The sequence below is a fragment of the Coniophora puteana genome (genome assembly GCF_000271625.1).
Source record: "Coniophora puteana RWD-64-598 SS2 unplaced genomic scaffold CONPUscaffold_20, whole genome shotgun sequence".
NCBI lineage: Eukaryota > Fungi > Basidiomycota > Agaricomycetes > Boletales > Coniophoraceae > Coniophora > Coniophora puteana.
The window spans coordinates 100,938-112,296 of record NW_006913072.1 but is presented as its reverse complement, the minus strand read 5'-3'; the positions used below and the strand labels follow the sequence as shown (position 1 = coordinate 112,296).

Here is an 11,359-nt window from a genome sequence, read left to right as displayed (position 1 = left end):
TGTGGCGCTTGGGTAGCGCCATAACCTCTTCATCAAGTTCACGAGTCCGCAGGTCCCCCGTAGCCTGCAGTGTGATCGCGGAGCGGACCTAATGATGAGGTGGGAGTGGTATCGGTATACTGCACTTGCGCATTTCCTTGGCTCTACAAGTCACAGCCGTCCCTTCTTGTTCCCGCGCTGCTGTTGATTACTCAACGTCCCGCTGAATCATGGCTCACATGAGGTGGCCGGGAACGTATATCCCGGTGATGAAAAAGAACAACTTTGGATAGCTCGTATCCGAGATGGGACGAACAGTGGGCGATTGATGCCACACCGCACCGCGGCGACGGAATCCCTCCGGATAGACGCTCGCTCCGCAGGATTTTGTCCTTTTCTGGTGAGTGGTTGTACGGAAATGGGCCAACGGCGACCTGGATATCCTTTGTATATGAACAGGGCCAATGGCGCGCTCTCTCCTTCCATTGCCCCATTCCCAGCATGCCGCCGCCTCCACGCTGCCCTCAGTTTCTAGCGGAAGGAACTTGCAGCAACAGGCCGTGCGCATTGCAGCACGTCTGGCGCCTCTGTCCCTGCGGGACGACCCTTCGAACAGTACATCTAGCAGGACATCTCGCCGGCACTAGGCACGAAAGGGATCTTGCAGCCGTCCATCGAGCTCAGGCGTTGAGCCGTCCAGCACAAGACACACCGATAATACAAACGGAGAGTGTTCAGTGCGATGCGTGTCGCCTCGAGTTCACGTCGATGGAGCTTTACCACGACCACAGTCGTTCCGACGAACATGTACGGGCCCTGCAGAATATGATCGCGCAAGAACAGAACATCCTGCCATCCCTGCCTCCGCGTTCACCCCCACTTGCGGCACCACCTACTGCTGTCCCCTTCAGCTACGATGGCTCCAGGCCTACCACGTCCTGCGACCTGTTTCAGATTGCGGGTCAACCACTGGATGATGGGGAGGGGCTCGTGATCGACTTTGGTGTGGTGGAAATGGATAGCTCGATTCGGGCGGAAGATTCCACAGTGCGGAACCTTCTGTTGAAGACCTCGGATGGACGTTTCAATTTGATTGACTTACCATTCGTTTCTGCGAGCGAGGAAACTGCTACATCGAACACACGTGCCAGGTACATCGAACAATTTTCCTTAAAAGTTGTTGACTCTTATCCCGTATAGTTTCACAGCCACTGTGGGTCAGCAGTCACGGGTCGTCCGGCCGAATGTCGATGTTCCCGTGGTGCTCCGCATTGTCGCCTTCGGGGAGGGCTTGCACAAGGACAAGTTCGAGATCGAGGTCCATGACTTCTCGAGCCAGACGTCCCACCTCATCACCCTCACAGTACGAGCGGTGGTCGGCTCAAGAGCCGATTATGACATCTTGAATTCTCGTAGACGCCACGGCCCTCCTCCCGCGGCGCTGAATATTGCCTTCGCAGGACCCAGTATCCGTAACGTTCGACCGGACTCATGGACGGCGCCAGAATGGAAAGTGAAGCTGCCTCATTATCCGGTGCCAGGGAGCATGAGGGCCATGTTCGAGTCTGGGGAGCTTACGGCGGGGGTCTTTGGAGAAGAGTTTATGCCGAAGCCGTTCGACATCACCACGTATGCGAAGCATTTTGGCTCCTTGACATATTTGTCCGAGCTTTTCGACAGGTATGCTCACCCTTGGTTCTGAAATATTTGGTTCACTCACACCTTCGCAGACGGGAACTGGCCCGACACGGTTTGGCGGGTATGTCTGTTCAGAGCAGACACCCATATTACTAGTGAGATGGCCGTCTTTTCCTCGTTACCTCGGTATTAACTTTCATCAGCGTTCCGATCCCAGGCATCGCTGATCGAAGGCCTAAACTCCACGTCGGTGACTACATCAGAGTAAAGAAGGCTAAATCCTCCGCCGAGAGCCCCGACTTTGAAGGTCGCATCGTACGAATCGAGCGAGCTGGCGCTGTCGTTTCGTTCAGCGACCGTTTCAGGGCTCCCCAGGGAGAAAAGTTCGACGTCCAGTTCAAGTTTAACACGATGCCCTATCGACGCCAGCACAGAGCGCTGGAGTTTGTCTCGGAGTTTCCCCGCTTTCTCTTTCCGGAACCAGATCCAGGCATCGTACCTGAAGACATACAAGTAGAACTACCCCGCACGTCAGAAATCGCTGGAAACTTTGAGCAGTCGCAGGCCATTCGGGCGATCGTGCGAGCGCCACCAGGATCTTCGCCTTTCATCATCTTCGGACCGTAAGTCTCAGAGTCTATTCATTCTTGCCGTCAAGCTAACGTTGTACAAGGCCAGGAACTGGGAAGACTTCGACAGTAGTCCAGACGATCCACCAGCTTCTTGCCAAAAGTCCCGATGTTCGCGTCCTGGCGTGCAGCCCGCAGAACTCCTCTGCGGATCACATCGCCATCAAGCTCGCCATGGGGCCCGCTCAGCTTGACACCAAGGTGCTCTTCAGGCTGAACGCACTCTGGCGAGGAAGGGGACAGGAAAACGATGCACTTGAAGCAGACAAGTACCCTAGAATACTCGACCCCTATTCCGAGATCAACGAGCACAATGTGTTCGCGTTTCCCGAGAAGGAGAAGCTGGCCTCCTTCCGAGTCGTAGTTTCCACTTGCTCTTCCGCAGGTGTCGCCGAAGGCCTTGGTATTCCCCGAGGGCATTTCACCCACATTATCATCGACGAGGCAGTGCAATCCGTCGAGCCCGAGACGCTGGCGGCAATTCTGCCTTTGGCTGACGAGCACACCAACATTGTTCTTGCGGGAGACCCGAAACAACTCCCGCCGTCTTGTCACTCGAACGTTGCCAAGGAGTTCGGGCTTCATATCAGTTATTTGCAACGTCTCATAGGGTTACCTTTGTATAGCAATGTGCGCGACATGAACGGATCGTACGTACAATCACGCTTCTGGCTTATACGCTCTTTCAATCCGAACCTGACATAAACTCTATTTAGTGTTATAATGCTCCGAGAAAACTTCAGAAGCCACCCGGCGATCATGCACGTCTCCAACCAGATTTTCTACGAAGGAGAGCTACGACCCATGGGGAACCCCGATATTCACATGTTCGAAGACGCGCCTTTTGTGGAAGGCAGGTTCCCTGTTGTCTTCCACAGCGTCATCGGGGAGGAGAAGCGTGACAAGGGATCTCCGTCGTACTACAACAATAGCGAGGCGGTCATCGTGAAAAGGTACTGCCAGATGCTCATTGAAGGGTATACTGTGGGCGAAGAAACTTTCAAAATCGGTCTGTCCATTCCCTGCTCGAAGTGGCTAAGTCGTTTTAACATGCGGGTAGCCCCGGAGGACATAGGGATCATCTCGCCATACCACGCTCAGCGATATGCTATCAATGACTTGTGCGGGTGGGAAGGTCTCAAGATTGGCACGGTTGAGTCATTCCAGGGTCAGGTAAGCTAGGATGCTTTGTTTGGTGGCCATCGCATAAACATTTTCTTCAGGAGCGCCGGGTCATTATTGTGTCCACGGTGCGCACTCGCAGGCTTGGCTTCATGTCTGAACCTCAACGCATGAACGGTTGGTAATCTCGTAACTCTCAGAGGACTTGGCGCTGATTCTACATGCACTCAGTTGCGCTCACGCGTGCGCGTGCACTCCTCATTGTGGTTGGAAATCCTCTGCTCCTTTGCAGGGATCCGCACTGGCGGTCATTCCTCCTTTACACGAGCCAGCACTCTGGCTGGCGTGGCAATCCACGTCCAGAAACGATCCCTGGGCTGTCAGAAGAGGTCATTCAAGCCCGAAACAATGCCATGCTTTCCAACCAGCGATCAGATAAAGCCAGGGCGGAGGCGGAGGCGTTACTGGCAAGATTTCGCGCAGTCACCGATGTTGTGCCACCACCTGTTATGTCTGACTAGATCTGACTTTTGATATTTGGTCGGAGTTTTGATTTCCGTCAGCGGACTACATAATGACATTCCCTGTCTCCGTTGTTTCTCTGTCTGCGCTAAGTATGGTACCAGTGCATCATGAGATTACAAACAACTCGTATTCTGAAATCGCAAAAGCTGCTGTGTCTTTTCTTCTTTCAAGCTGTGATACGCTCTGCGAGTTATACGGCTACGCCAACTTGACAAACTGAGGGTCCATCGCTGGTGAGTACAGCATCTGACTTTGGTTCAACTTATCACAAGGCTTCGACACGCTCGCAGGTTTGATCAAGGCTATCTCCAGTTCGTTTACGTCAGCGTGGTATGTCCCCTGCTCATCATTGTGATCGTCCAGGTACAACGAGTGTCAGTCCATCAGAATATGATGATCAACATACAAACTTCTCACAGTCGAGAATGGTTTCCTGAACGCGAATCCCGAGGTTGGAGCCGTAGAATCAAGGGCGGTCCTTCGAGGCTACGCCCGCCTCATCGCCTCGTCGATGACTCACCCAAAAGCTCAACTCGAGAAACCATCGAAGAAACTCTCTTGCCATGTGAGAACGCGCATGGTCATAGGTGCGCTTCTGCTCTCATCTATATGCTGTGTCCTTCCACACAAACATACCCCCGATCTCATCTCCCTTGATGTTATCTATACACAAAGGTATTTCGCTTTACCTCATCATTCAATTCAATTGTGATAGTACTGTGATGATACGTCCATCTCGCAGCTCTTTTAGTATTGACAGGCGAGTGCATCGTTGTCATCCAGATCATGGCTCACCGTAAACTGATACCCATCGCAAATACTATTCTGGGCTAGGTACGCTCCCCTATGACATGCTGCAACCGCTGGAGAAACGTCAAAGTCACGAAAACCGTGGATTACAGACATGAAACAGGGGCGTCCTCTAAACGTTCCTCACAGCATCGGAATTCGTATCGGTGTGCCATGCCGTGTTCTGATGAGAAATGTACTTGGCTGACGTTACCGCCTTCGCTTCTGCAGCCCGTAACAACATCCCTCTGAAGGGGCTTGTCACGGCTGGATCCGTCGGTTAACGCGGTACCATGTCAGAATCAAGGGGCCGCAACGACCTTGCGATGTTCAACGGCTGGTGTAGCATCCAGATCGAGAGCATCATCACCGTCCAGGACCAGGAAGTCCAGACCCTGCACAGGTCTGGGAACGGCTATCTCAAGTTCGAGCATGTCACCTTGGTAAACCTTAACCCCATTCGCTCCTTCAGTCGCTCAAATGTGGCGAAGCGACGATCATCGGCACTTCGTTCCTGTCACCCGTATCGGCCATGCTTGTTCCGCACACAAGCATAATGAGTTGTTCGATGGAGAAGCCGCTCCGGGTCGAACTGGCCCTTTCGCCTCCCGAGAAAGGACTGACTGAGCGCGTACCACACTGTAGTCCTCGAGAAGATCTCACCGTTGGTACAGAACGACCATGTGGCGCTTGATTGGCTCAAGTGGGAGTGCTCGCCGCCTATGATGACTGCTCGTGCAAGACAGCAGCCTGCATACTAAAATGCGACAGCGAAGCGGATCTAGTCATGAGGGATATGTGCCATTGGTATCTTGTGACCTCGCTTGTTCTTGTGCTTGGCTGTGTGACTTACAGTCATTCATATCTTCTCGTTATCGCACGGTTCTCAATTCGAACGTTCCCGTTCACTTGTGGCGTACATGAGGTAAACAGGAAAGGTTTAGCCCACAGTACTGACCAAATGGATGGTTTGAATGCCCCTTGCCCAAGGCAGGATGCGTGGTGGGCGATCGATGCCACGCTTCGCCGCGACCAGCGGCGTCGCCCTAATGGGCGTCTAATGTCACAGGAAGTCGTCAATTCCCGCTACGCGCTCGTACAATAATAGGACATTGCCTCTACTTATCGGTTGTTGCCTCACAGCACGTCTCCCCTTCCCCTTCCCCTCCCCTCATCATGCCTCCCGCGCGTTGTCCTCGATTTTATGCGGAAGGTGTTTGCAATATCCAAGCATGCCCGTTGGAACATATTTGGCGCCTCTGCTCGTGTAGGAAGAAGATTTCGGCGGTGCAATTCGAGCAGCATTGCGCTGGAAAGCCACACAAGAGAGCTCTTGCCGAGATACAGCGAGAACAAGCCACGCCTCAACCTGCGGCTGAGGAGAGGTTGAGATGTGATGCGTGTCAGCTGGAGTTCTCGTCTATGGAGATGTTTGCTCTTCATCGTCAGACAGACGCGCATATGCGCACTCTGCGCGATAGACTTGCTCAACACACGTCGGCAGCCCGAGATAGGTCCGCCACTTCTCCTTCAGCCGAAGCCACGTCTCCCAGCAGCATCCCTGTCCCTCCTCCGGATCCGTCTAGAGCGACAACGCTGTGCGACCTCTCCAAACTCACGGATCCTTCCGATGGCGATGATGGCTCGGTTACCATTGAATTTGGTGTGGTGGAAGTTGATGCTTCTATCAGAGCGGCAAATTCCACCGTCCGCACCGTACAGTTTGGCACGACGCGTGGACGTTTCAGCCTCCTCGACGTGTCTTTCGTCTCTCAGAGCGCGGAGACCAATACCTCAACGCCCAGCGCGAGGTAAGCCAGCCATCCATACATGCGCGTCTCGGTTAGGCGCTAATTCTCGGCACAGCTTCGCAACTGCGGTCACCCGGCAATCCAGGGTCATTCGGCCCGACGATCCTCTTCCCGTAGAGTTCAAGCTCGTCAACTTCGAGGAGGGTCTTCACAAGGACGTTTTTAACATCAACGTCCAGAACTTCTCCAATCAAGCGGTCTACTCTATCTCACTAGTCGTCCGAGCACTTGTCGGATCGAAGGACGACTATGAATTCTTGAACGCCAGGAGGCGTCGTCCCAGGCTCATCGAGCATATACCAGTTCCCTTCAGCGGGCCTACCGACCGCCCCGGGCGTCCAGCAGAGTGGACGCCGGTAAACTGGGAAGTCAGGTTGCCTCAATACCCGATCCCAAAAGAGATGGAGACCTTGATGGACGAAGGGAAACTCTCCTACAAGGTTTTCCGACGAGAATTCATGCCGTCTGGTGGTTTCAGCATGCATACGTACGATTCGCATTTTCGTGCCCTATCGTTCGTGGCAGAATTGGATGAGAGGTACGTGAATACTTGTCGTCTCGAGCGTTCAGTCCTAAGAGGCATTTTGCTCCGTAGACGAGAACTGATGCGTCGTGGCGCGGGAAGCTTGAAGATCGAAAGCCAGTACCCCTATTATGCGTATGGTCTTCAGCTAACTGCCTCATCTAAAGTCGCTGACTATCGTGATAGAATCCGCATGCAAGGCATCGCCGAGAGGCTACCCAACCTTCACGTCGGCGATTTCATCAAAGTGAAAAGGATTCAAGCCGCTGCTGGGGACCAGAACTTTGAAGGTCGAGTCCAACGGATCGACCTCAACAAAGTCGTCATCCACTTCAGCGACAAGTTCAGGGCATCGAGGCACAACAATGACAAGTTTGATGTCCAGTTCTCGTTCAACTCCATGCCTTACCGACGTCAGCACCGGGCCCTCGAGTTTGTCGCCGAATCTGTGCGACTCCTCTTTCCCCAGCCCGGTCCGGAGGCGAGGGCCTGGCGGTCTCCCGTTAACCTCTTGCCGATTTCACCTAATATCCTTGATAACGTGGAGCAGATGCAGGCTGTCAAGGCTATTGTTCAAGCCCCACCTGGGTCCGCGCCCTTCATTATCTTCGGACCGTACGTTCTCTACTACTGCACTGATTCTCGCCTGAAGCTGACATAAGCTGGAACCAGCCCCGGTACCGGCAAAACGTCAACAGTAGTAGAGGCAATCCACCAGCTCCTCGCCAAAAGCGCAGACGTTCGAGTCCTGGCATGCACCCCCACAAACACGGCCGCAGACGTTCTCGCGATCAAGCTTGCCACAGGGCCTGCAAAGCTGGAACCCGACGTGCTGTTTAGGCTGAACGCGATATGGCGAGGAAGAGGGCAGGATCTCGACAATGTCCCCGACACGTATCCCAACGAACTCCTCGATCCATACTCGGAGATAAACGAGAACAACGTCTTCGCGATTCCGACAAAGGAGAAACTGGGCTCGTTTAGGGTGGTCGTCGCGACGTGTGCGTCTGCGGGGGTGGCTGAGAGCCTTGGTCTCCCTCGCGGGCACTTTACGCACATCATCATCGATGAGGCGGCTCAGTGTGTCGAGCCCGTGACTAACGGTGCCATCCTTCCCTTGGCGGACGAGGGGACGAATGTTGTGCTTGCGGGAGACCCTAAGCAGTTGGGAGCGTCATGTCACTCCAAGCTTGCCAGAGCTTTCGGGCTCAAGGTCAGCTATATGGAGCGACTGATGAAGCGTACAATCTACGATCTTAGGCACGCTGAGGGGATCAGGTGTGCATATTTCTCCACATTCAAATTTCCCGGTATACAGACACGCGTCGGAACTGATGCTTCGTCCACCCAGGATCATGAAGCTGAAGAAGAACTTTCGCAACCACCCTTCTATCATTCACTTCTCCAATCAAGTTTTCTACGAGGGGGAGCTGCAGCCAATGGGGAACGCCGACGTCCGTATGCTTGAGCAGGCGCCTTCAGTGAGGAACAAGTTCCCCGTAATATTCCACGCCATTGTCGGCGAGGAGAAGCACGAGGTGGGCTCGCCGTCCTACTACAACGAGAGCGAGGCACTCGTCGTAAAGCGCTATGTCGATGAACTTCGTGACGGCTATACTGCCGGAGGGCAACTTATCAAACTCGGTTCGTAGCTCACCTCCATAAGACTGAATTCAGCGTCTAAGCACAGATCGCTCGCAGATTCCGAGGACATAGGGATAATTACACCCTATCTCGACCAGCAACATGTAATGAAGGACTTGTGCGGCAGAAAGGGCTTAAAGATTGGTACAGTGGAGTCATTTCAAGGACAGGTGCGTACGATCAGCAGGGATTATTGTCGTCAACTAATCTAGCATTTCATAGGAACGCCGCGTCATCATCGTATCTACGGTGCGCAGCCGTAATCTTGGGTTCGTGAGCGAGCCCCAAAGAATAAACGGTAGCCTGCTCCTTCGCATAACTCCAGAAACAAAACTAACCATCATCCCTCAGTTGCGCTCACGCGAGCCCGCGCCCTAGTCATCGTTGTTGGCAACCCTCTAGCGCTCGCGGAAGATCCGTACTGGCGGACTCTCCTTTTGTACATCAACCAACGTGGCGGATGGCGCGGTAACCCGCGTGCCGCAGATATCCCTGCACTTACAGACAGTGTCGTGCGTGCGCACGATGAGGCTATGATGTCTGGAAGTAAGACAGCAGAGGCAAAGGCGGATGCGGCGGACCTGCTGAAGAGGCTTCGGTCGGTGATTGATACCATACCGCCTCCGCTCTAGATTTCTTCGAGTAGGTAACCGTGTCAAGTAAGAATAGAGGCTAAATATGGTGATGTTTCCTATAATCAAATGTATGACTTAGGCTGTGAATATTCGTGCTACTTTCACGATTGCGCATATGATATCGAAATGTTGCATACTTTATTCGAACATACTTCGCGCACACTTTGTGGTTTTTCGCTTCTACGAGCCCGGGTCCTTGTAAGTCCTGTCGACTACGAACCGCCCTTCAGGAAACGGGTGACGACGTCCAGAAACCTATCAGGCTCCTCGAGATGTGCCACGTGCGATGAATCTGCGAACTGCACCCATTTAACCTGACGGATATGCTCAAAGAAAGGGTACACGGATATGTCCTGTGCGACATCATGCCGACCGTTTGTGACGAGCGTTGGGACCTCGATGTTCCCCAGCTCGGCGGTGAGGTCGAAGGTCTTGAGCGAGCCGGTGGTATCAAGATGCGTTTTGCCTTTCCTGAAATCCCACATACGTCAGGTTAAGCAGGTGGGCTCATAACGGTGGCTTACATCGTAAAGTACACAGTTGGATCAGCGAACACGCTTTGCATTGCCTTGGCTTCTGAATCAGGTTGAGGGCTAATACGACATATGTGTCGCGCGCCAAATTCCGTGACGGCGCTCATGTACTCCTTGCTGTCAACGGTTCCAGCTTCCTCGTGCTTGCTCAACGTCTCCTGGACGTCTTGGGGAAGCGCGGCCCGCAGCTCCTGAACGCCCTTCGCGAACAGCGTTACGTTAGCTGTCGCTGAGTGCAGAACGAGCCGCTTAAGCCCCTTCGGCTTTTGAATGGCAAAGGACGCGGCGAGCATGCCTCCCCATGAGTGCCCGACGAGGTTGTAGCCGCTATCGTGGACGCCAAGGTTGTGCAGGAGGTTATGCAGCTCGTCGATGAACAGCTGGATCGTCCAAAAGCTGACGTCACCGTTCCTTTCGGGCAAATGCGTGGACGAGCCGCAGCCGACCTGATCGTAAACGACAGTCGGAAGCGAATATTGCTCAGCGATGCCAGCCGCGATGGGCTCGACGGACCAATGAGAGAGTCCTGGACCCCCATGGAGGACGATGGTTGGGGTGATGGAGCGGTCGGATATGTCGCCGTAGACTTTGTACCAGGTCTTGCACGGCTTTCCAGCGCGCGGGACGTCGAAGTTGACTTTTCCTTCGAAAGTCTTCACAGAGGCCATTATAATTTATGACAGGTTCTTTGTCTGCTTTCGTAAATGAAATCGTCAGTGATCTACTGCCTACGTGGTTGGAGGCTCATTGACTGACCCAATTCAGAACGTTTACTCGCGTCAATCGTCTGGGTAGCGTTGCCTGGAGTTGTAGGCTGTTAGCTAGCTGAATGCGGGCTCAGACTAGGATGTCAATTCATGTAGTACCTTGAGTACGCAATCAGATACCAGGAGGATCTCCGAAACTTGTCAGCTTTGGAGCCCGTGGGCTAATCGATGCCGCTGACAGATAGCGGTGATAGCTGATACTGGTGAGCCGGCCAGCCGGTCATTGAGTTTGAGCCTCGCTGACCATTAATGAACTGCCAAGAACATACGGAGAGCCCGTGGCCGACTTGGTCCCGCCAAAAGAAACATTGCGGGGTGATACGAACGAGACCAAAGCCAAATCGAACTTCCGAGCGACCCACCTCGACTATCTTCAGCCCCTATTCCCTTTGCGAAGACGTCTCGGTCAGGTGGCGGTGTAGTTTGTGCCATGGGGAAGTCAACGACGTTCTTCGGAGATTTCCGTAGCTTCTCCCGACAGTACGCTGTTGTGGCTGGTGACGACTTGCCGCCAGAAGCCATTCCGCTAGTTTTTATGTTGTCAAGACGAACAGTCATGTGCACATTCCTACTTTTTGTGCGAGAAAACGCGCGAAAAGGCTTCAGCACTGCGGACGAGACTCATTGGTATGAAACTCGACCGAACCAATATCAAACGAACCATGTATCCGACTGGCGGGTGCACCACCAAGCCATACCAGCTCACGCTGGGCATGTGCCCAGTCCAACGTTCGAATACCTCATGTTCATCCTCACCAAAGCTC

At 53.5% G+C, this 11,359-nt stretch overlaps 3 protein-coding genes across 3 annotated transcripts; 2 read left to right on the top strand and 1 right to left on the bottom strand.

Moving 5' to 3' along the window:
* Window positions 1-747: 747 nt before the first annotated feature.
* CONPUDRAFT_170082 (P-loop containing nucleoside triphosphate hydrolase protein) lies at window positions 748-3,926 on the top strand (the record flags this gene model as incomplete). The annotated part of the gene is made up of 9 exons (XM_007777174.1): window positions 748-1,130; window positions 1,180-1,659; window positions 1,710-1,772; window positions 1,821-2,240; window positions 2,291-2,896; window positions 2,963-3,255; window positions 3,307-3,419; window positions 3,470-3,545; window positions 3,600-3,926. The coding sequence occupies 9 exons, from the start codon at window positions 748-750 to the stop codon at window positions 3,887-3,889; spliced, it is 2,724 nt and encodes a 907-aa protein (XP_007775364.1). The 3' UTR covers window positions 3,890-3,926.
* Window positions 3,927-6,913: 2,987 nt separating this feature from the next.
* CONPUDRAFT_85841 (P-loop containing nucleoside triphosphate hydrolase protein) lies at window positions 6,914-9,333 on the top strand. The gene is made up of 8 exons (XM_007777173.1): window positions 6,914-7,031; window positions 7,089-7,151; window positions 7,203-7,631; window positions 7,689-8,294; window positions 8,368-8,660; window positions 8,718-8,830; window positions 8,883-8,958; window positions 9,012-9,333. The coding sequence occupies exons 1-8, from the start codon at window positions 6,973-6,975 to the stop codon at window positions 9,290-9,292; spliced, it is 1,920 nt and encodes a 639-aa protein (XP_007775363.1). The 5' UTR covers window positions 6,914-6,972; the 3' UTR covers window positions 9,293-9,333.
* Window positions 9,334-9,376: 43 nt separating this feature from the next.
* On the bottom strand, window positions 9,377-11,027 carry CONPUDRAFT_147715 (proline-specific peptidase; the record flags this gene model as incomplete). The annotated part of the gene is made up of 3 exons (XM_007777172.1): window positions 9,377-9,766; window positions 9,820-10,471; window positions 10,958-11,027. 3 exons carry the CDS (start codon window positions 11,025-11,027, stop codon window positions 9,508-9,510), a joined length of 981 nt encoding a protein of 326 aa, XP_007775362.1. The 3' UTR covers window positions 9,377-9,507.
* Between the last annotated feature and the right edge of the window lie 332 nt (window positions 11,028-11,359).